This window comes from Aythya ferina, assembly GCF_964211825.1.
Source record: "Aythya ferina genome assembly, chromosome: 6".
In the NCBI taxonomy this organism is placed as follows: domain Eukaryota; kingdom Metazoa; phylum Chordata; class Aves; order Anseriformes; family Anatidae; genus Aythya; species Aythya ferina.
Window position 1 is genome coordinate 18,445,164 of NC_140303.1, and position 23,189 is coordinate 18,468,352.

At 39.2% G+C, this 23,189-nt stretch overlaps 1 protein-coding gene across 3 annotated transcripts in view; it reads left to right on the forward strand.

Moving 5' to 3' along the window:
* The window catches only part of PDE11A (phosphodiesterase 11A), a 136,411-nt gene that overhangs the window by 78,985 nt on the left and 34,237 nt on the right, over positions 1-23,189 (forward strand). For 2 of the 3 annotated variants that reach the window (XM_084522984.1, XM_084522985.1), the window contains exons 11-13: positions 15,658-15,804; positions 15,910-16,017; positions 22,239-22,348. In XM_084522984.1, coding sequence (XP_084379110.1) covers positions 15,658-15,804; positions 15,910-16,017; positions 22,239-22,348 — 365 coding nt within the window. The remainder of the gene's footprint in view (positions 1-15,657; positions 15,805-15,909; positions 16,018-22,238; positions 22,349-23,189) is intronic. The other variant, XM_084522986.1, reaches the window with a different exon arrangement.

Genomic DNA, 23,189 nt, shown 5'->3' on the forward strand with positions numbered 1-23,189 from the left:
GCAGAATTGTGTAGGACAGGATATTTATAGCAAGAGTTACTGGCTTCTGAGACAGTAATGAACAAGTCCTGTGACTTAAACAGCAAGCAGTCCCACAAACACATATCACCTTTAAATTTAATGTAGTTTCCAAAGAGAATATGTAAACACTGTCCTATTATGGGTAATATACAAGAAGCTATTTTTAAAAACCTAACCTAATTGTGCAGCTGTGAATGGTATAAGCCAGATCAATATTTAATGACTATGATGCATTATTTATAGCCCCGTGAGAGATTCCCTTTTTTAGGTCAAACAGCACACAGGAGAGCTACACAACAGAAAATAATGTATCACCTGCTTTACAGAGGCTTCAATTCAAAATGTATCATTAATAACAATCCCCATGTTTCTCAATTGCATCACCTGAGGTGTGGCTAGTTAAGACTTACCTTCGCATGGGGAGAGGCTTTTTTATGTCTCTCAAAAATACAGAGATTAACTGAGTAAAGATGAAGAGATGAACCGAAAAGAGAAACCACCTTTAAGACTGCTACTGTATATGACAATGTAAACAGTTGAATACATGAACAATGACAGATTTAAGTGACTTTGATACCAGGAGTGCACTACATGTATGAGATGTAAGTGAATCTGCATTTGTGTCGTACATTGTGTCACTACAATTTTTACACCCACTATTAAAAGTAGAACAGTGGCAGCACAATGAGAAATATAATTTTATGTATTAATTTTACCTCCAATCTCTGTAAGGAGGGGGAAAGCAATCCTAGACTATATTATTCTCTGTTGTGTCATCATCGTTCAATTTAGAACTATTTTAGTTACTTTTATGTTGTGGTAATTAAATCATTTGTAGTGGTTTATAATAATTTCATTATAGTCTTACTTGGTAATTAAATTTCGGAAAGACAAGTTGCCCTCTGTTTTGGACCACTTATGAAGTATTACCAGTGTTTAAAAATGTATTGCTGGAAGATGATATTTTTTGCACTTGGCCGTGTAGGTGACACTGTTTCGAACTGTTGGGCAGCACAGATTTAACGAGGACCGCAGACATGCAGTCGCGCTGCAAAGTCAGTATGGCAAACTATGGTCCGAGCCATGCATATGGTGAAGCACATACAGTTCTTTGAGCCCCAAACCCCTCTGTAAGTGCATGAAGGTATTCACACATTTAAGTAGTTTTAAGGTTGTCCCTAAGACCAGTCACACAGACTCTTTCACTCCTCCTTGCTGTCACAGGAGGGACTGTGCTGACACCAAGCTGTTCCCTAGTGCTATTCCAGCAGAATCACAGAATCACAGAATTTCTAGGTTGGAAGAGACCTCAAGATCATCGAGTCCAACCTCTGACCTAACGCTAACAGTCCCCACTAAACCATATCCCTAAGCTCTACATCTAAACGTCTTTTAAAGACTTCCAGGGATGGTGACTCCACCACTTCCCTGGGCAGCCTGTTCCCCTAAGCATAGTGGCAATGGGGAAAATAAAGGGAAATCTAGAGGGCAAACAAGGCTGAAGTGTTAATATCAAGCTGTATCCCCCTTCCCTTTTGAGAAACGCTCCTGCACAAGATGTAAAGCACAGCTTATATTTCTCTGCTTTTCCACATGCACTGCCTACGTAAGACAAGACCTAGAGCGTCGTGTTGAGAGCTTCATAATTCATGAAACCGAAATCTTTATTGTATTACATGATTTCATACCCTTCTACATGTGCCTATGTCTTCAGTTGTCATGGAAACAAGAAGTCAGATATGCATTGCATACACTGAAAATGATTACACAAAAAATAATGATTAAAAATAAAATACTGCTTTTTTTATTAGTTTCTGAAATGTGAGGCTCTCATCTGGTGACATCAGGCTCTCTAGTTCAAAGACATGTAAAACTGGAAAATTTTTTTAAATTTCACTGAAGAGAAGGAATGGCAAGGCATGGTGAAGAGGAAGAGTAAAAGACTGCTCAATCTTTTCTCATACAGTGTATTTAGGTTTGTGAGCATCTAATGAAATTATATGGAGTACAGATTTTAATCTGACCAAAGACCTCCCTTCTGTAAATGTTTAGTTAAACTATGTGACCTATCACTGTAGATCTTAATGAGTTAAAAAGAAATACAAATAAAAAAATTAACAGAAGCAAAAGGCAAATGAGGACTGTTGCACAAAGACAGTTGCCTCTGGCTCAGCCAATCTCTGAGGTGCAGCTCACCAAAGCTGGGAGGAGAGCACCATGTCCATCATTCTCAGAGTTAAGGTGCAGGGCTTAGGAAGGACCTTTGGTCTGATAGAATACAGCCATTTAACCAGTGTTATTAACCAGTGCCTTCCAACAGTGTTGTTTGAAGAGGGAAAAAAAAAAATACATTCTTTGCATCACTTTGTCACCTAGAAAAGAGACTATGCCCTTTATGCTTAAGTTGCAGAAGAATGCTCTTTGACTTCTGTGTTACTGTCATAAATCTCAGAAATTGCAGATACGGAGTCTGATGAAAACGCCTGAGTTTGCTGAATTGTTTGTTTTAATAAGAGCTGTTTCCCTTCCTTTCTCAACCACCTGCTTCTGGAAGTGTTTCCCAATCTCCCTACAAAGCTGTTCTTCTGCTCTTTTATGCAGTGCTGGGACCTGGGACTATCAGGTGCATTTCTTCCAATGCAACAGCCCCTCTCCCAGCATGAAATCTGATCCAGTGTGATAGGATTTACTGAGAATAAAGCATATGAAAGAACACTATGACAGTTTATTGAAGGAAACTAATCTATTTTTGCTTCAATTTGTTCCATGAGGGATTTTATCAGAAATAAGGAAAGTGGGACGACTTCACTGTGTCAGAGGCTTGAGAGGCACCTGCTTGTGAACTACTGTTAGAGCAGTACTATCATACATCAGTGCCTACCCTAATGTTAGGGATGCTTGACAGGAAACAATGGAACTTCTGAAATTGCTTTCTGAATTTTAAACATTTGCCTTTATTGCATTTTTGGCATTTTAATTTTATAGTAGCATTGTAGATACACAAAAACACCCATTAGATATTTCACCATTTCTGCTTTATAATTACAAAGGACTGTGTTGTGTTTCTGTTATAAGCCTGCATAAAACCAGTTTATTTTGAAGAGTAGGAGATAAGTAAGTCCTGGTTTTGAAAATTTTTCTCTTGAGGAAAAATCATATTACGAGAGTTGAGGAGAAAGTGAGAAACCCGTGGCCTGGAAGCTAGATAAAGCCCACAGTTTGATCATATGCCTATGCCCAGACTTTTTTTTTTTTTTTTCCTGTTTGAGATAGCACAGGTCATTAAATAAACTTGGGAAGGAATGGTCTTCCTTCAACAAGGAAGAAGTTCCAGTCTACAGATTAAGTCAGGGTAAGGGAGTCATGCGGATGTTAATAAGAAACTTTCCGTGATAATATTTTACACAAGCAAAGGAACAATGTATTTATTTGTGTCTACCATACAGAATAATCTCTGCACATATTTGCACCATATGTTAAAAAAGGGGGGTTAAGGGGTTACAATTGAAAATGTGAAAAATCTATATTGATATTCTGACTGCAGAGTAAAGACATGGTAACTAGAAATATTAAGTAATGAGTACATCTAAGATCAATTTATTCATAGTTATACTACAGCTTAATTAATCCTGCTAAACACCTTGACAAGTAATACACGTCTATTACTGAAAATAACAAAATTAAAATTACTTTCATGCTTAGAATGGGTCTTCATACTACTTTGTTAAAAAAGTCTTCTGAAAAGATGAAATATATTTCAATTGGTTTAGATTATAATAGAATTCTAGGAATTTCTGCCATATTTCATTATTATTCACAGTACTAAAAAAGCATTTGAAGCATTTAAAATGACTGACTTAGATAGTGGCTGCTTTTCAGTTTTTTAGTAATTACACATACTAGTACAGTAATAGTTCAACAACAGAAATTTTCATCAGAGGAGTGAGTAATAAACTTGGTTATTAATTTGCCTGTACTAAAAAAAAAAAAGTGTGCTACTACTTTGCTGCTCTCAACTAGTATATTTGTTATTGAAATGGGAAGTTTCTTATTTGTTGCATGTATTTTCCTATCCAAAACCATGGTTGGTCCAGGACTGGAGAATGCTTAGATAAGCAAATGAGAAACAGCAGTTGGGGACATAGCATTGTTCTAACTGAAGGTGAAATGATTCATTCTCCAACAGACCTGTTGTCTGTCCTTCAATCTGATCAGCCATCAAACCCTACAAGATTCTCTTATTCTCTTGTCAAGTGGAAAACACTGAGGAATAAATACAGTTCAACATTGCTACAGCGTTTAGCCAACAACCATGCAAAAAGCGATAAGGCATAGAATACGTTTAAAATGTCATGCAAGGCTGAGGAATATCTGAAGAATGTTTTATAAAAAATCAACACTTGTGAAATGATAAAGTAGTAAGCTTTGGTCCATGACAGATGTGGGAATTTTTATTTGGAAAGATTTTCAATCAGGAAGAAAAATCTATCTAGCAAAGACTTGTGCACTTAAATTGCAACAGAATGATTAAAAACTGGGATACTTCATTGAAAGATACTACTTTAGGAGGTCTTCACGGTGGGTTTGTAATGGTTCTTTCATTGTCTACGAGGGGTGAGTTATTCCCACACAGTTAATATATATCCCTGTGGAGGAAAGAATTCTTCAAAGAAATGAAGGGGAAAAAAGTATAAAATTTCAATAATATTTTTGAGTAATAATTTCATTTAACTGAGCTTAGATTCCTTTTGTAGCTTAGATTCCTTTTTGAAGTTATAGCTGGGAATTTTCTGATTAAAAAATCAAGTTGTTTTTCACCAAGCTTTATTTGGATAGAAATTTAATACTTTGCATTAATATTATCAAAATCGATTTTAAAATGAAACAAGTTCCCTAATAATAGTACTGATTTTTGAAACGAGGATGGAATCATTCATTTCCCCCCCAGCATGTACCCTACAAAAAGACAGAACACTTTTCTTTATTTCTGCCTGGATACTGTGTTCTGGCTGCAAACAGCTGTTTGTCATAAATGTTTGCTGGTATTGATTTTAAATTATTAATGGTAACATTTCTGTAGGCATTTTTAAAAAATATTTTACAGAAGAAAAAATAAATGTCCTTTAAAAAAAGAAGACATCACCCTTAAAAGGCCTTTTACATTGCCAACTGGTTCGCATTTAGAGTTAAAATCTTTTTATAATTAAAGCCCTAGAAAGCGAGGGATGAGAGAGAGCTGAGAAACGTTTTTCTGAGATGAGTCTGTTTGGCCACTGGGTGCCATCCTTGCTCCACTTTAAGTCTGAGCATTTAGTGTTTTTGTTGGGCTGTAAAATCCTGGAAAAGGTAATACCAATGCAATTTCACACCATCGTAACGTTTCTGCGTGTGCATGTAGTGGAATATGTTAGCAGCACGGACAGCGTGTCCTTCCTGAATGAGTCACGGAGAGAATTGGGAGAAATATCCTGACAGGTTCAGACATGTTATGTCCATAGCAATATCCAACAATTTTTTTATTTTTTTTTTGCCGTCTTCTTTCAGCTGGTATAGAGCAAGGCAGTGCTGGAAGACCTGATCCTGCATGTGAGCGGCTGTGTTCTGTGCAGTATTAATTTAGGCTCTGGGACTATTTGAAAAGAAAAAATGCATGGATGCACAGTTGTTTCCTAAATAGGTTCATATTTGGGGTGTGTGTGTCTGTGTCATCCAAGCAAAACTATATGTAGCATATATTATGTGTAAAAACAAAAAAAAACAAACAAACAAAATTCTATTCATTATTTATTCTGTTGCTTCATTATCTCTGGGGGATTCCTGAATTGTTTTATTCTCAAAAATCTCTTGTTTTAGTCTGGGAAAAATCCCAGGCAGTGTACATGTATTTTCTACCAGAGAAGTTAAGACAGTAGTTCTGCATTATTTTTTTTTAATTAAAAATATAAATGCTTAAAATATGTGAGAAATAAGATCTAGCACTTCTTTTTTTGCTCCAACTGTATGGAAAATGCACAGATTGTACCCCGGGCAAAAACAGAAAGCTGAATATTTTATGAGGCCATTTCTGTGAAGTGTTCCGTCATCTTTTGCGTTGCAACAAGCTTTGCCCAGGGCTGAATGTGCACAAAAGAGCTGAGAACATCAGATATCAGTGTTTTCCAGCACCTTTGTGATCGCCCTGCATGTACTGCATTCTGTTTGGGGTACTTAAACTTATTATAACAAACCCTGCTTTCTGTGCTGCTGTGCAGTAGTGTGTTTTATCCTAGGGCATACACCAAAAAAAAAAAAAAAGGCTATTTCTATTTTAGAAATTATGCATATATATAGACTGATTGCAAATATCTGCTCATGTGTCTGCACTTTACCTGTGGTGGTGCTGGTAAGAAAAGGCTGTACATGGCATAACTAACACAGTATCATGGCAGGACCTAGTCTGTGGGTAACGACTGTCGAAGGGATGCGTGGCACTTACCTGGAGGAGACCCTGGTGACTATCTCCCGGTGTGGCCCAGCAAAGCAGCCTTGGGTAGGGATCCATATCCAGCTCCTTCCCTGGCCCGTTGTCTGCTCATTAACTGCATCTCTGAGTTGGTGGTGGCTCAGGTATTTATGCAGCTCTGTACCAGGCATGGACAATCCAGTGTCCCTGAAAGAGTCATACAGACAGACCTCGTCACTGAGATTCACGCCTCCACATCCCCGCACCTGATGATATGGCCTTTCCATAGCACCCTCTAAGTGTACAATGAGAGGGTTTATTCAAAACATTTGACAGGCCTAAGGTATCTAGGAGAAAAGGAGCAATAATATCAGTCAGATATCATAGTATTGTGATAGGGGCCAGTTAATGTGTATGTGTAAGATCTTCATTAAGAACTCAATCAACAACACAAAATAAGTATTTAGGGCTGTGTTGCAGCCTTCTACCTCAAAATAGCAATAGATAAAGGGCAACTTTGTTTAAAGAAAATTTATAAAGCTAGTAAGAGCTAGGTAGTAAGTAAGGACCTGAAAAAATACAAGATTTAAGTGCCTATTTATTTTTGTTGAAAGAGCAGGATTTGTACATTTTGTATTTTATCAGCAACGATGTTATGATGAGGCTGTGGGCTGTGTGTGAAGCAGAGCTTCCTGCTGCTCTGCAGGCTGGGGGCCTGGACTTGCTCTGCTGGTGGGCTCCATGGGGCCAAAGGATGCTGTGGAGAATGTACCTTGGTTCCAGTGAGGGAAATGGGGCTAATCCTCCTGGCTTGTTAAAGCTGTAGCAAGATGAAACAGATGAAACTGATTTGTTTTTTGTTTGTTTGTTTGTTTGTTTGTTTTTGTTTTTGTTTTTTGTTTTGGAGGATGCTGTGTTAAGCACTCCTGAGGGTGCCTGGGGAGTGATTTATAGATCTAGAGTAGGAAAGGTGGATTTATTTATGTTTTTTAAACCTGATGAGAACTAAGGAGAAAAAGACAAAGATGAAACATTTTAAAGACAATTACTGCAACGTTCTCTATAGCTTTTCTATAAATGTATGTTGAAAGTTTGAAGGCATTTTCAGCATTATTTACTGTCTGCCTAGCACTAGTCTGTTACGGCTGTCACTCTAGCAGATCTGAAATAGGACTTTCTCTCCAGCTGAGTAGTAGTCCACTCACACTTACATAACTTTCCCCACCAGTCACCAATTCTGCCAGTCTGATTTGTCACAGGTGCTTAACAAGAAAACCTCAGTGGCCAGCAGGAATGCCATCCAGTGCCACTGCTGAGTGCTCTGGCAGCACTGCCATGGCCCCATTGTGGTGGCCCATGAGCAGTGCTCCTGTGGGTGGTGACAAAGTGCGGGTGTTTCGTGCTGCCTGAGTAGGCTGGGACAGGAGAACTAGTGTAATACCAGTTCACATGCTATTGTGGCACTGGTGTTTTTGTTTGTTTTATTGTTTTGTTTTCTTGTTTTTTTTTTTACTCTCTTCTTGGCAATGCCTTCACTTCTCCCTCATGTCCTCATACTGTGCGTGTTCTGATGGGAATTTCAGGGCATGAATTGGGCTGTTTGCCACCAAAAAACTGGCTCCTCCCTGCTTCTTTATGTCTCTTCTGTGAAGAGAACCCTGACCCTGTTCCTTCCACCCTTAATCAGGCTTTTTCCTCTTCTGAGTCTTCAAGGAAACAACTAGAGCCTTCCTTTCCGTTCCTAGGTTGTCTTGTGGAGGAGTAGTCTGGCTTGTATCCCTCAGCACTTGCCCTCCCAAATTTATAGGCACGAGGGGATCGGTGCTCATTACCCATTCTGCTCTTCATGGAGCAACAAAGCTGACTCTGCCTACCAAAACCAAGTAGGGCTGTTGTGGGAAATGGCAGCCTTGCATGCCTGACACTTATTCTGTATCACAGAGAAATATTTGCCCTAGGTTTGGTGCTAGTGTTTGTTTAAAATTCTGGGACAGAGACTGAATAGACCCTTTTGTATGAGCTTCTCATCTGCACCAATGGTCATAAAAAGTCGACAGTTGCTAGCCTGTAGTATGTGACACACTGGCTATTTTCTAATCACCATACGCCAAAAGGACGTGAACACTCCCATGCGCGCCTCGGGAGATCATTGTGTACAATGTGCATGCCCTGTAAAACTCCAGTCCTGGGCTGCTGTGGTTATGTACTTTGGCCTTAAGAATAATAGATACTCCGACCATTAATTGCTTTTATTTTATGTGTCTGTTCTTTTAAAACAGAATTTCTTGTTGCTTTTATAGGCTGTCATATATTTTGTTTCTATGTGCTAAGAAACAACTGTAATGCTGTGGATCAATTTTAGCAACATAAATAATGTGTTTTGTATATTTTCTATTATGGTTTATGAGAAAATTTTAAGTGTAATATTTTTATCTTCATCAAATTTATTATTCCTTTTGATGGGTCCCAATTTGAGAAAGTGGCATGTTCATGATTGATTGATCAGAAATACACTTTTCAGCTATACTTCTGGGCTTACGTTTGGAAACCGCATATGAAATGCTGTGATGACATATCTTCCCTTCTCCTTTTAAAAATAAAAGTATAAAAATACATTCTTTTCTCAGGTACATGTAGCTTTATACCAAAAAGTAAATAGCATATTTTTGTCCTGAGCCCACAGTGAAGTAGATATATTTGATTTGACCATTTGCCAAACATAACTTTTTGAAACAAGACCAAATGCAGCTTGCTTTCTCCTACAATTTTTCTAAATTGCATCCTGTGCTGCTGATTTGCTAGTTGAGGACGTGGCAGTACATAGCAGTATACACTGCATGCACATGCCTCATCTGCAGGTTTCAAAGCTGAATGCAAGAGCAGCATTATTCTCAGTTTACAGATGTGGAATTCTTGACATTGAACAATGACCTTTTCCAGTAAAGGGCTCAGACACCCACTGTGGGACTTGGGGCAGAGTTTGGTCATTTGCTTTTGCGACTGTAATCAGCTGCTTATCTGCAGGATTACTTTGGAAGAGCTCAACATTTATAAGCCCCATTCTAGGGACTGCTGATATCTTTCACATCTGAACAGTTGTTGGATAAAACATTCCATAGTGTCCAACACAGAAACTGGGAGTTTGGTAGATCTGGCGGTGCAAAGCAAGTGTGTATGGGAGGGCCAGGTCTCCACATCTCATGCTTTCATCCAGCTGCCTTCAGAGGGGGCCAAAGCCCTGTTCCTGTTCCACTCCAGTTTCCAGTTTCGGTTATTTGAGTATCCCTTTGTACAGGGACCATGTTCAGGGAATCAAAATTTGGCAAAAGTTGTTGAAGGGCAAATAAAGTATTATTTTTTGGACCTTGTTTGAGCAGGGGGCTGGACTGGCTGGTGTCGTGGGGTCCTCTCCAACCTAATGGTTCTTTGACTTTGTGTGATCTCGCTCCAGAAGGCAGCAGCGACAGTCATGTTAAAAGCTCATTAGAATTGAAGTCCACAGAGGAGCACATACACACACACACTTTGAATCTGTTCCACAGCCACTTCTCTTTACTGTAAATATTACAAGCTTTCATTTAAATGCTGCTGTCCTGCTCCTGCTGGGGTTGGTCACTGGAACAGAGGTGCTGACTCAGCGCTCTGAAGGCAGAGAGGCGCCAGCCGCAGCCTGCAGTAACAGATGGAGGCCTTTAAAACCCGGGTTGCTCTGGGCATTAAAACACCCCTAAGCTGAAACATTTGATTCTTGCCTTTTGGAGAGAGTAAGAAACGTGTCAGACTGGAACATAACAGGCTTTGGTCTTCCATGGCTGGGAATATGTGTGGAATTTGTCCACTACTGCTATCAACTGACTATAAAAGATACGTTGTAAAAAATGCCTGCAGATATAAATCTAAGCAAGTATTTTTAGAGGCCTTTATACATGAAAAGAACCCTTTACAAATCAAAATCTATGCCATCAGAAGTTACTGTCTCCAGTATGGTTTGGTAGATGATAAAGATGAAGGCATCACATTTAAATATCTGCTTTGATGATTTCTTTGCAGTTTTTGATGATCAGTCTTTAAGATTTTTTCAGGTCCTGATCTTCTGAGAGCTACAGAAGTACTCAAAGAAGTACTTCTGAGAAGCTACAGAAGTACTTAAAAGGGCCTCAAGTCTGACTTTATCTCATTATTAAATATGGAATAGGTAAGATTGCTAAGAATATACTGTTACAAGAATTAGTGCAAAATTATTTAGCCTTCCCTGCAAAATATAGTTTGTCCTGTGTTCTTAGTATCATATGGGATCAAAAGCTGCATTTTCATATTTTATATGTAATGCTTAATGGAATTATTAAAACCAGCTCCTTCAGCTGTAGGTATCTTCTGCGTAAGAAACTTCTTAAGCTGACTATCAGTGTGTGATGACTGGTGGGAAATATGGATGGAATAAGAGGAATTTGGCAAGATGGGAGAAAATTTAATCACCACCAAATTGCCCTCTCTCCACTACTCAGCCAGAATGGTCTCATAATCAAATCCTGCTACAGGAGATTGCTGATTGTCCAAATTGTTATTTCATGTTAGTTCCTGGGATGATACAATTGTCCCCCTACATAAAGAGCTATCTCTCTCTGAGCATTTTTTGCACTGGCAACGTGGACTGGCCTGCTGGTCTCTGCTGAAGGTAAATCTGAGTAGCTGGAATGAGAAGAGTTTAGCTTGGGTATAGTTTTCGCATGCTGAAAACTAGACTTCCATCTCACGCAGAACATGTCTGGTTTGTAAAACCTTGTGGATCGTTAGGGAAACACATAAGACTGGTAATGATTCCAGATCCTAAAATGGAAAGACACCTATCACAAGCTTATGGCAGCTATCAGGCTATTCAGGAACTGAATAGCCTGAATTCCCCTTTTCATTTACCCAATTCAAGGGATTGTTCTTGTACTATTTATAACTATACATTGATTTAAAGTTAGTTTGTTTTTCTCAGTGGCATTAATGAGTGTAAGAGGTCATTTAATGGTTTGTTTTGCATGCGCTTTCTTAATGGCAGTATTGGCCATTATGAAGGTATTAGGGTAGTATATGGCAGAAATTGAAAGTAGGATTAAAAGGACAGCGATTTGTAGTATTGTTAATCAAGCTGAATGTAAAACCTATATCTCATTCAGGAAATGTGCTCAAAACAGCAGCAGAAGTCTCTCCTTTTTCTTGTGTTGATTGATTGTTGTTCATCATGAGCGCCTCATTCAGCCCTTACAGCAAGAACCTTGTAAAATGCTCTGCATGCATGTATTACACTGTGCTTTTCTGACGTGTATATACACGTACACATACTGTCCACAAGAATGAAAGAGCATGAATGAATACTTTATTCTTGTCTAGTTCTATGCTACCGATATAAAGAAAATATTTTATACCACATTTTATATGTGCTTCTAAAACTGTGAAACGCTTGTTCTCAGCAGCACTAAGGTGTAAGCATCAAACAGGTTTTATATGAAGTATTTCACTTCTTAGTGTTTCCATAAAAACTTTGACTCCTTGGTTTCCTAAAGTTCTCCTTTTTAAGTTCTACTCACCCACAGTAGCCCAGAGGCTTACTAACACAGAACCAGAACCACAAGTTTTCTATTCCATAGGCTCTCTTTGACAGTGGCCAGAATTTTGGGACTCAAAAGTTGATAGAGTTGCTCTATGCGTTTGGAAGTATGACGGTCATTAATGACATTCAGCTCTTTGGTGACCGCTGACGTAGGTTTGGTTAAGGTTCAACCAGTCACTTGTCTCCCAGCAGTTCACATATGCCAAGCAGGCTGTGAAGCAATTGACGTGATAGCGAAGAGCAACGAGGAAAGGAAAATCTTCCTCCAACTCTGAACTGATTACAAAGGCACTGTTCCCCCCTCCTGTACCCATCCCATCCCCAGCCCGTGCACACGTGAGTATTGGGCAGACACAGACCTCATCCCTGTGCACTCTTCCAGGGGCATGGCGCCCTTTCTCAAGTTCCTACAAGTGGTGAGAGTTTCCCAGCCTGGGAACTGCCAAGTTTGTACTTACTAGGCAAGACCAGATGCCTTCCATGAGTTAACCCCAACTTGTGTTCATGGCTCCTTTCAATATGTATTTTTTCTCTGATTCTAAGGAGTACTGGGATGTGACCAGAGGAGTCACATCCGGCTTTAATTTACTATAAGCTGATAGGAGAGTCATGTGAATCTTTCTCAAGGATGAAGAGCCTTGAAATTACTTGGTCCACAGGGTAAAAAGACTTCAGTGTATAATGTGCTTAATTGTTTTTAGAAAGAGGAAATTGAACTTCAAAACATTCCAAAGGAAGCATGCCTTTTAAGTGATCCTAAATCACTGGGGTGCTTTAGAAAATAATTTCACTGTAAGTTGAATTTTAATTGCCTGCCCCTTCCTCTTATTGTCGTGGTACTTTCATCCCCTCTGTTTTCCTGGAAGAGAATGTTATTATTGTTGTTTATTTTAAGAAATCCACTGGAATTTCTCCTGCAGTGCAGCAAAATGTCAGGGCTGTATATGTTTTAATATTCAGTATTATGAATATTTTTTATATCTTTGTAATTAAAAAAATGAAGTTTTAATGACTGCTCTCCTATAAACCCTGGACTGCCGCATTTCCAACATAAGAAGCACAGGACAGACAATGCCAGGTGCAGCCTGAATATTGCTTCAGCCCCACAACATATCATTTTTTTTTAACATTATTCAAATTAGTCTCAACACTCATAATTCTGTTGTTTCCTTTATTGCTGTTGTAAAGCAAATGGTTCTTTTATACAAATGTTATCTCCTGGCTATTAATTCAGCAGTTATTTTGGATTATGGCACTCCTGTTAAATTTAGGAATGTAAAATCTCATAAATATTTAAAAGTTTCAGACTGACGTGGGAAGAAATTGTTTTTGACTTGCTTTGTTAAGCTCTTGTTCAGGTTGTAATAGATTTGGAATATGTTGTTAATGCTCTACTGTTTGAAAAAGGGAAAAACTGTTACAGTTGAGCAACTGCTTCGCAACTGTTTCAGCTGTACTCCCTTGAATTGTAACAGGTTGGTAAATGTGTTTGTTTTTATTGAAAAATAGCAAGGGAAATATCCGTTTTCTTTTAAGGAGACAGAAAACATGTGAAAAAGTTAATCAGAACCCACTTCAGAGTTGATGAAAATGCAGCAGTATGCTTGTAAAGATGGTTTCAATGAAGCAATTTCAAGCAGGTCTGCTTACAGTCAGGTACTTCTGTTTCAGCATCTTTGTTCTTTAAACTTCTTTCTAAGAAACGAGTAAAATTGACAAAAGTTTTTCTTCCATCAAAGACTTTCTGTATAGAGTACATTTAAAATGCAGTGAGTGTATACATAGAATAAATATTATAAATGACTGACAAAAAGTCACAATTTTTGTAAGACTGATGAAGGTCTAGGTGGCAGCATTTGGGCCAGCATTCCTGTTTCACATCTAACAGCATCTTCTTTTTCATTACCTCAGAAGTAAATGTGTAGTTTTGCAGCCAGATCTTAAGGAGTATTAAGGCGTAAGTTGTGTTGGTGTCATTTAGAACTATTTCAAATGTTTCAACAATTATTCAAATAAGATTTAGAAAAAAATATTGAATTGATTCAACCTGAATCATTATGCTAGTGGACAAAGTATGTATACAATTAACCAAGATTGCTTCTCTCCTGCATGCTCCTGAGGTTCTTCAGTGGTGTCCTGGAATGTCACGTGATGGGTTGTTTTATTTCCCATGTCAATTAACCTCACTGGCATAACAATGTGACTTTTTGTGGTATTGGCATGCAGCACTGGGCACTGAAGTGAAAAGGCAGTTTTATTCTAGTTAGCAGATGGGTCTGTACCACAATGTTATTACTGTTCTACAAGAGGTTTGCACTATCTGCTTGTACATGGTATGGCTGAACCAGCTTAATCTTTGTGTAAAGTAACTATTGAGGTGGTACTTTTCCTTTGCCTAGAAAAACTTTTTACTTGTCAGTAACTTGTCATAGTTACGGTGCAGTATTTTGAAATACAAGTTCTTAAAAAGGAAGCCATAAGGTCGCCATGTAGAAACCTGTAACTGTGAAGGTGAACTTAAAACTGCATGAATGGGTATTTTTATATGCCAATGAGTACCTGGATGTGCCATGCCAGCTGAGTCCGCACAAGTTTAACAAATTCATCATGGTCCAGCCTATGGGCCAGACCCAGCCCCTTTGTGAGATTTCTACCTGACCCGTCACCTTCTCGCTGCAGAAGAGTGAGAAGAGATGCTACTTCAGCAAGGCAGGCTCCTCCACCTGCCCTCTCTGGGGAGATGAGTGGCAAGTCTGAAGGAGCATGAGGAAGGGCAAACAAGCCCTTGAGGGTTGACAGCTCCTCTGCCTGGCTCCTGCAGATGCTGCTGCTGGGCCACCCAGAACATGTCTATGTGCACAGCTGTATTCATCAGCCAGTCCTGCACAACCGCTTCGTATGACTTTGTGTGCATGAAAATCCCATTCCTCTATTACAAATGGAACATGAATCTGCTGTCATATGGGAGGAGAAAGATATAAGGCTTTTGCTATAGCTTATTAACTTACTGCATGATCAGAATGTTGAAAATTATTTTTATGTTCCTTTGGAAAGTATATCTTTCCAAACATTTCTTTTTATTACTGTTTTGGTTCTGTGAATGTGTAGTGAACAGTATAAAGTGAAGGGCACTTGTATGCTCATGAACATGAAGACATTTGGATGAAGAAATCCTGCAAAGCAGTATATTTACTTTGCATTTCTGAATGGTAGCAATTAAAATTCACAGCTGCTGGCTGTCCAGATGTTTCTTGCATTACACCATTGTAATTTGCATTGGAATATATTGTGTTACTGCAGTAGCTGTAAAGTGGACAGCTCCTCCAGTCTAAATGCTGTATGCAGGTTCCAGTTGGGATGGTGAGTGCATTTCCTGATTGTATCTGGTTCTTCTTCCCATTGTTCTCCTTCTCTGTTACCTTGCCCTGTTGGTATTTCTCATGTGAAGACTTGTATTGGTTGGCATTCCAATCAAGCAGGGTTGATTTGAATTGGCAGGTCAGAACAGCTGTATGGGTGGTTTCTCGTAAGAGTGACATGGAAAAAAGGCCCAGGATTTGAATCAGAAGTTTCCCTTTCCCCTTGGCATTTTCAGGCAGCAAACATCCCTCTGGTGTCAGAGCTTGGCATTGATGACATCCATTTTGATGACTTCTCACTTGATGTGGATGCCATGATTACTGCAGCCCTGCGGATGTTCATGGAACTTGGAATGGTTCAGAAATTTAAAATTGACTACGAGGTAACCATCTGCTCTGCGGAGATATCTGCTGCTTCTGTCTTGGCACTGCTCTGTCCATTTGCACGCGTTTAGTAGCCCTGGTAAAATTTGTACTTTTCATTTCAGACACTGTGTAGGTGGCTTTTGACGGTTAGGAAGAATTATCGAATGGTTTTATACCACAACTGGAGGCACGCTTTCAACGTGTGCCAGCTAATGTTTGCCATGTTAACTGTAAGTATCCGGCTAAAGACACAATCCTCTAAGAGCTTTTATTGCCACATTGCTTTACCTGTCTAAACATTTTCTAAAGTTTATTTTCTTTTCTAGTTATTATGATATTCATTCATCTGCAATGGATATGCATGCAGAATTAGGTTATTCAACTTAAGGCAGCACATATTTGGCAAAACCTTATAGTGTTTTAGTGACAGTGATACCATAGGCACATTAAGTGACTGAAAACAGATGGCAGTCTTGGAGTGAGCTTGTTATTATGGATCTTGATCTTACAATAATGTTTTCGTTTTGGAACACTTTGAGTTGACATTTATTTTAGACTCTTAAATTGGGATGTACTAAAACGTGGAAGATTAGAATCCTAAAAGAAGTATTTATTATGATGATATTAAATATTGTCTTCTCCAGCTTCATCTAGATTGTTGTGGATTGCCTTAAAACATTCTAAGATCATCTTCTAACTCAGTGAATGAACTGAACCTTGTACATTGGATGCTGTAACACTGCTGCGTTTTATTAACCTTTATCTCCATTGGTAGCTATAGCTTCTCTCAACATATAAATTAATTCTTTGAAAGTACCAATGTTTCTACTCTCCATCCTCCTACCCCACAGCAACATCACCACATGAAATAATGCATATTTAACCTGTTAATTCTTGCAAAAGTAGCAGTAAAAAGACTGGTGGTTCTGGATTTTTAAGAATCTGGTTAATATAGCAAAAGAGAAGCAGCCTGACATTGTGTGATGCAGGACTTTCACTGTGCTTTCATTTTTTTTTTGTCATATCTCCAGATAAAAATAAGAATTCAAATTAAATGAATTTTTAATGATATAGTAAATCTCTAATATTCGTAAGATCCATTGTTAACCATCTTTTCTTATTGAAGATGGTTGACACATAAGCTTATGTTATATAATTAGAAGAGTATTTGTCAATTTAATCTTAGAATATTTTAATGAGGAACCAACAAACAGGCTGCACTTGCAAATACAGGAATATTTTCTTTCCCAGGGACAAAGGAACATTTGACAGAACTAGAAATAAAATTCAAATCTTCTGACTTGTTAGCGTAGTCTCTGGTGAACAGTGCTAAACTGCTCACATCCTAACAAAGGAGAAACAAGATTTTCTGTAAATCTGGGAGATGACATTTTGTAGACAATAAAAATACCTCTGACCTACCACTATCACCTGGCTGGGGAGCTGTATTTTGAAGACATTCTAATCAGTAGGTGTTACAGAAGTGCCTTTGCTGAGGCCAGGGATATGATGTGCTTGTTCCCTAATTTTTAATCACTGAATTTTTACACTCTTGTTGCTGACCAGCCTCTGCACGGAGGCTAGTGTTCATGTGCCATCAGTCAGTGCATTATCAGTGGAGACTGCACAGTCTGTGCTGTTCATATGGCAGTGCAGATCACCAGATCAGTCTGTTCCCTGCTGAAATGTTTCCGCTGTGTTAAATGGACATTGGGTGGGCCATGGCATGTTACCTGCGTATGGGGCACAGCTGTCTCTGGTGTGGATTCCAAACTATCCTCCTCAGTTTGGCACGGTCTCTGTGGCACAGCTGAATACCCTGGTCAAGAGAAAAAAACAAAAACAAACAACAACAACAACAACAAAAACAGAGCATGAAGTCCCCTAGCAGGTAAATGTCATTGGTTTAGTGCTAGGTCTGTCTTGCTAGCTAAAGCTACAGGGGCTAATTTCTGTGAGCATTTACAAACATGTAACAAGTTGTTATACACCATGAGACAAAGCAAACAGAGTTCTTAAATTAGAGAGAAGAATTAAAGTCGTTTGTGTTTTCTAGCAGATGCTTTCTGTTGATTTTAAGCAAAATCTCATGGTGACGTGGGCATTGGAAGTTTTTGAAGTGCTATAAACTTAACATGCTCTTTTTTTTTTTTTTTTTTTAATTTATCTGAAGATGAAAAGCTTTTCATCTTTTCATTCCGAGCAATAAGTGGGAAGTCAGCGACGCAATTTGAATGGGAATTACATTAATTTATGTTGAATACTCCCGCAGATGCGAGGAAGCCGCAGCTCCCATCTTCACAAACCTCCTCTGTGAGGAGAAGCGTCCTCTAGATGGAGCTCCGAGGCCAGGTTTGCGGCCGGTTGTTGTTTTGGGTGGGAAAAGCTCTTTCCTACCAGGCACCTCCATCTCAGCTGGGAGTCACTAAATCGGCAGCCAGCAGGGAGGGGGAAGATCTCCGTTTCTTGAGCAGCCAGCAGCAGGCCTGCGAGGCTGAAATCTGAATCTGCTTTGTAGTTCTCAAAGCAGAATTGCAGGATGCTTTTAGCAATCAGCATGGAGACACAAATATCTGTGGGAGGTAATCTAGGATTTTCAGGCCAAACTCATTTCATTACCCACACTTCTGGTGAACTGAACAAGCGATTACAAGTGAGTAGCTGGGCACATACACTAGGCGTTTGACTTTCCAAGTCCCACCCTACTTTGCTGCTCCTTTGATAGAGATCGTAAGTCTCTCTAGTGTGGGACCCACCTTGGCTGCTCTTGCTTCCAGAGATGGGAAGACAGATCTTGTGAAAAAAGACATGAAAGTGATAGCCAAAAGACATAATAGCACAGGGCTTGCGCATACTGCATTTGTCTTGTTAGGCAACATCCTGGATAACATGCCTTGGTGTTTCATCTGCCAAAAAGGGAAAATTCTCTGCTTTGCAGAGGGGCTCTGGTGATCAGAAAGGTGCTAATTTGTGTAGGATACTTAGTTTTGCAATGTGGATGTGTATATGAATGTATGTCTACATGCAAGGCTCTTTTCTACAGTTATTGTAGACTATTCCTGATTTCTCTATGAAAGTCAGCAATATTAGCTGCGGCACGAGTATAAATAAACAGGTCTATTTTAGGGAGTTTTCAAGAACTCCTTACCGTAGCAGAGTAATTTCTAAACTGTCATGTGGTAGTCTGACCACACTCCCACTGAAAGCAGGAGCAAAATTCAGCTGGGCAGAAGCCAACCAACAGAAATTCAGCAAAGCTTAAACCAGTCGTTTCACTCCCGTGTCAGCCTTTGGTGTGTCTACTGTATATTCCTGCATGTCTAAATATATATGTTCTCTCTCTCCAGTCAGACACTGGAGAAATACAAGCCCAGTCCTACGAGTCATACTCTTGTACTTTAGACTCAGTCAAGCACTGAAACAAGGCTGCTCCTGCGAGGTAGGAACATCACACAAGAGTAAAACACAGGATCAAGCCCAGCCTTCATTATCACTCCCTTTGCCTAACCCAGTTCATAGTGGTACTTACTTTTTCATTTTTACTTTTTGAAGTAAGTAATACAAAATTAAAATCCCATCTGGTGTGCTAATAACAAAACATATAAATGTGGAGCAAGGTATAATGAATGCAATTCATTTCCTCACATGAAAGAATGACCTCCATAACTCACTGGAGGCTCTGCCACTCATGAGTTATGGGTCATTCCTTTTCTGGTGAAAATAAATTTTACTGCACCATCATCTATAGCTATGTATTTTTTCTCTCTGTGTAAATTCAAAAAATGGAGAAATGTAATCCTTTGCTCTGAATACAATGGAAGAAAACAGATATCCTCTTACCATAACATTGTTTTATTTTAAATATTCTTAAGTGAAATATGCTATATTTCTCCCATACATTCAATGACAAGATTTGTGATTGAATGTTGAATTTATTTTTGAGATATTGCTACTGTTAATAAATTCCTTAATCAGTTTTCCTGCATTTATAATGCAGGTTGAATCCTGGAGTTCAATCAAAGCTTCTGTTATGCTAAAGGCTATTTATTGCAGCATCAATTTTCTGTTATGAAACATCTATTTTAAGTTGCTTTAACTCAGCATTTGAACATTTTTTCTAGATTGAAACTTGACACACGGTATGTTGTCAGTTATAAGCTTATTTTTATTTTTCTAGATAGACCTTGCATATTCTTTGTTATGTAAGAGCAGTATTTAAAAAGTAAAAAGAGAAAACACTCTTTTAAAAATTATTTTCTCTGCCTGGATAGCTGAAATTTTAAAAAGCAGTACTACTAGGAAGTAGAAGCCCTTTCATAAATATTCAAGTTAATCTGAACGCCAGTGGACACTGCATGAATGGAATCTTTTTTCCTCACATTTGATCTTTTTGATATATAAACTTTGATGCACAGTTACAAAGCTTTTGTAGCAAATCCTGCGCTTCTTCAGTTCACATTAAAATGTATTCCTGTGCACTCTGGGAAAGTTGGTTCTCTGTACTGCCTAAGAATTAACTGGAACTGCCTTTCAGACTATGAAAACAGAGAATATTGGGGTTTGAATAAGCATTTATTTAAGTAGAATTTATAGTCTTAAGGGTGAATATCACAGAATCACAGAATTTCTAGGTTGGAAGAGACCTCAAGATCATCGAGTCCAACCTCTGACCTAACGCTAGCAGTCCCCACTAAACCATATCCCTAAGCTCTACATCTAAACGTCTTTTGAAGACTTCCAGGGATGGTGACTCCACCACTTCCCTGGGCAGCCTGTTCCAATGCCTAACAACCCCCTCAGTAAAGAAGTTCTTCCTAACATCTAACCTAAAACTCCCCTGGCGCAACTTAAGCCCATTCCCCCTCGTCCTGTCACCAGGCACGTGGGAGAACAGGCCAACCCCCACCTCACAACAGCCTCCCTTGAGGTACCTATAGAGAGCGATAAGGTCGCCCCTGAGCCTCCTCTTCTCCAGGCTGAACAAGCCCAGCTCCCTCAGCCGCTCCTCGTAGGACTTGTTCTCCAGGCCCCTCACCAGCTTCGTCGCCCTTCTCTGCACCCGCTCAAGCACCTCGATGTCCTTCTTGTAGCGAGGGGCCCAAAACTGAACACAGTACTCGAGGTGCGGCCTCACCAGAGCTGAGTACAGGGGAATAGCAGAGTTTTCACATGGTACTGCAGCTATGACTGGCATCTAGGCAGTATGTTCCTACAGAAGTGTGAGGACATCAAATGCCACAGTTATTCATTGTCTTTGTATTGCTTAACACTCTTCTTGCCAGTGGTGAGAATATGCCCCACTCGGAACTGGTGGAATTAAGGATTTCTTATGTGGTGTTAGTGTTCAGCCTAGCTTTGATCTTCCAATATAAATGTATTTTATATTTCTGCATTTAATCTCCTCTCATGCTAACTAGAATATGTGGCTAGTCAGAGAGTGTGGCTGGAGCCTGGCACTATGATAAGACAAGTGTTAAAGATTTTCCAGCTTAGTCAGTCCTTTTTATAGGCAATGTGCCCTTGTGCTTCTGAAGAGCTGAAGTACCAGGTTGTTTCTGCTGAGGGTGAGGTGCATGGCACCAGACAGGGGGTGTCCCACACAGCCTCTGGCACCTCCTCAGACAGAACCTGTTCAGGATGCCTGAGGTTAGCAACAGCAGCAGTGTTTCTTCTCTGGCATGAGGCTGTTCAGGGAGAAAAACTGCTATAGCAGGTCTCCTATATGAGGAGAGTTATAGTGGCAAAAAAAAAAATGTTGGTAGGTCAGCTCTCCATTCACACAGGTGTATCTGCTCTGAAGTGGTGATGGGGAATTTTGGTACATACATTTTCAAGATTTTTTCTCAAATTCAAGAGGGTACCTGCAGCAGAATTATGCATTTTGAGATATTTCCCCTTTAAATCGTGTAATTTCATTTCGTATGTTCCAGATAACAAATCACTTAATAGTTCATAATAGTTCCATAGACTATATTTTAGCTGATTTCTTTTATACTTCTTTTGATTTAACATCTTAGATATCTCTGACAGTAGGAATTAACTGAAATGATCACCTCAGGATTGAAGAAATCTGTGTTAAAGTACTTCTCTGAACAATTTCAAAACAAAATCAATTTTGTATTTCTATGGTATGAAATTTCAGTTGCTATCTTAGTGTGTAGTTATTGGTGTTTTTTTCCATCTCTTTTTGCCTTAAGTGCCTTCTGGGTTGTGGGGAAATGGCATGCTGGAAATGCAACAGAGAGATAATAACAGATCACTCCAAGAACGTTATCTATTCTGCTAACCATCTAACATACAGCAGGGAACATAATATGACAATAAAGCATTTATCTTCTCCTTACTGAAATGTTCATGATGTCAAAACAAAGTCGACTGTTGTTCAATGGACTATCATTACTTATCCTTTTTGTTACAGATAGTTACAGATGCTATTTTTTTCTGCTTTCAGACAGCAGGATTTCAGGAGATTTTGACCGAAATTGAAATTTTAGCTTTGATCGTGGGATGCTTATGTCACGACCTTGACCACAGGGGAACCAACAATGCCTTCCAAGCCAAGTAAGTTTTGTAATTCTTATTATTTTAATTTGTTTTTCTTCCACAGAGGAGCAAAAGGTGACCAGGATAAAGAATGTAGCATTAATTTCAGGCCTCATAGGCCGAGGCCAAGTATTCCTATTCCTGTATGTAGTAAGGGACTATCCATCTTTATAATTCTCTGTTCTTTGTGGTAACTGTTGGCTTGTCCTTTGTATCAGGCTTTTGATTGGGTTACTCCTTGGGAACAGACACCAAATATTGAAACAAGGTACCAAAACCTGATGTTCCTCTCAAGCTCAGGTATCTCACAGGCAGATTCTTACATCACCTATATGACATCTTGCTCTCTGGATCATTTGCAATTCTAAGAATGATTTTTATTCTATGCAAAATGCGTAGGACCCAATCCGGCAACCCTGACTCATACTTATTTTTACTGTCCACGCTGCTGCCCTCAGACATGTTACTGAAATAGCCACAGGTTAATGGAAAGTTTGCGGGTAATTCGGACTGTGGTGGTAAGGGAACTGTTGACCTAGGTCAGATTGTTTCCAAAATCTGTGTTTGAAAGACAGTAGGAAATGGCCCCTGACAACATCCTGGCCAAACTGTGAAATGAAGCAGACATAGAGATTCCTTCTCCCAATCCTTTGTGGTTTTCTTCACTCCCTGGGCCCTCTACAGTCAGAAAATGAGCCCCTGAGGCTCTTTTGTCCTGCAGAACTCAGAATGTCTCTGCAGATTTGTCTGTTTTGCATTACTACTAATCCTATGGTGTGACAAGAAGTGGTCAAATGGTTGTCCAAAGTATTTGAAAGACAGGGTGAAATTGTATTAGCCTATTGTCATACCCTTTTAT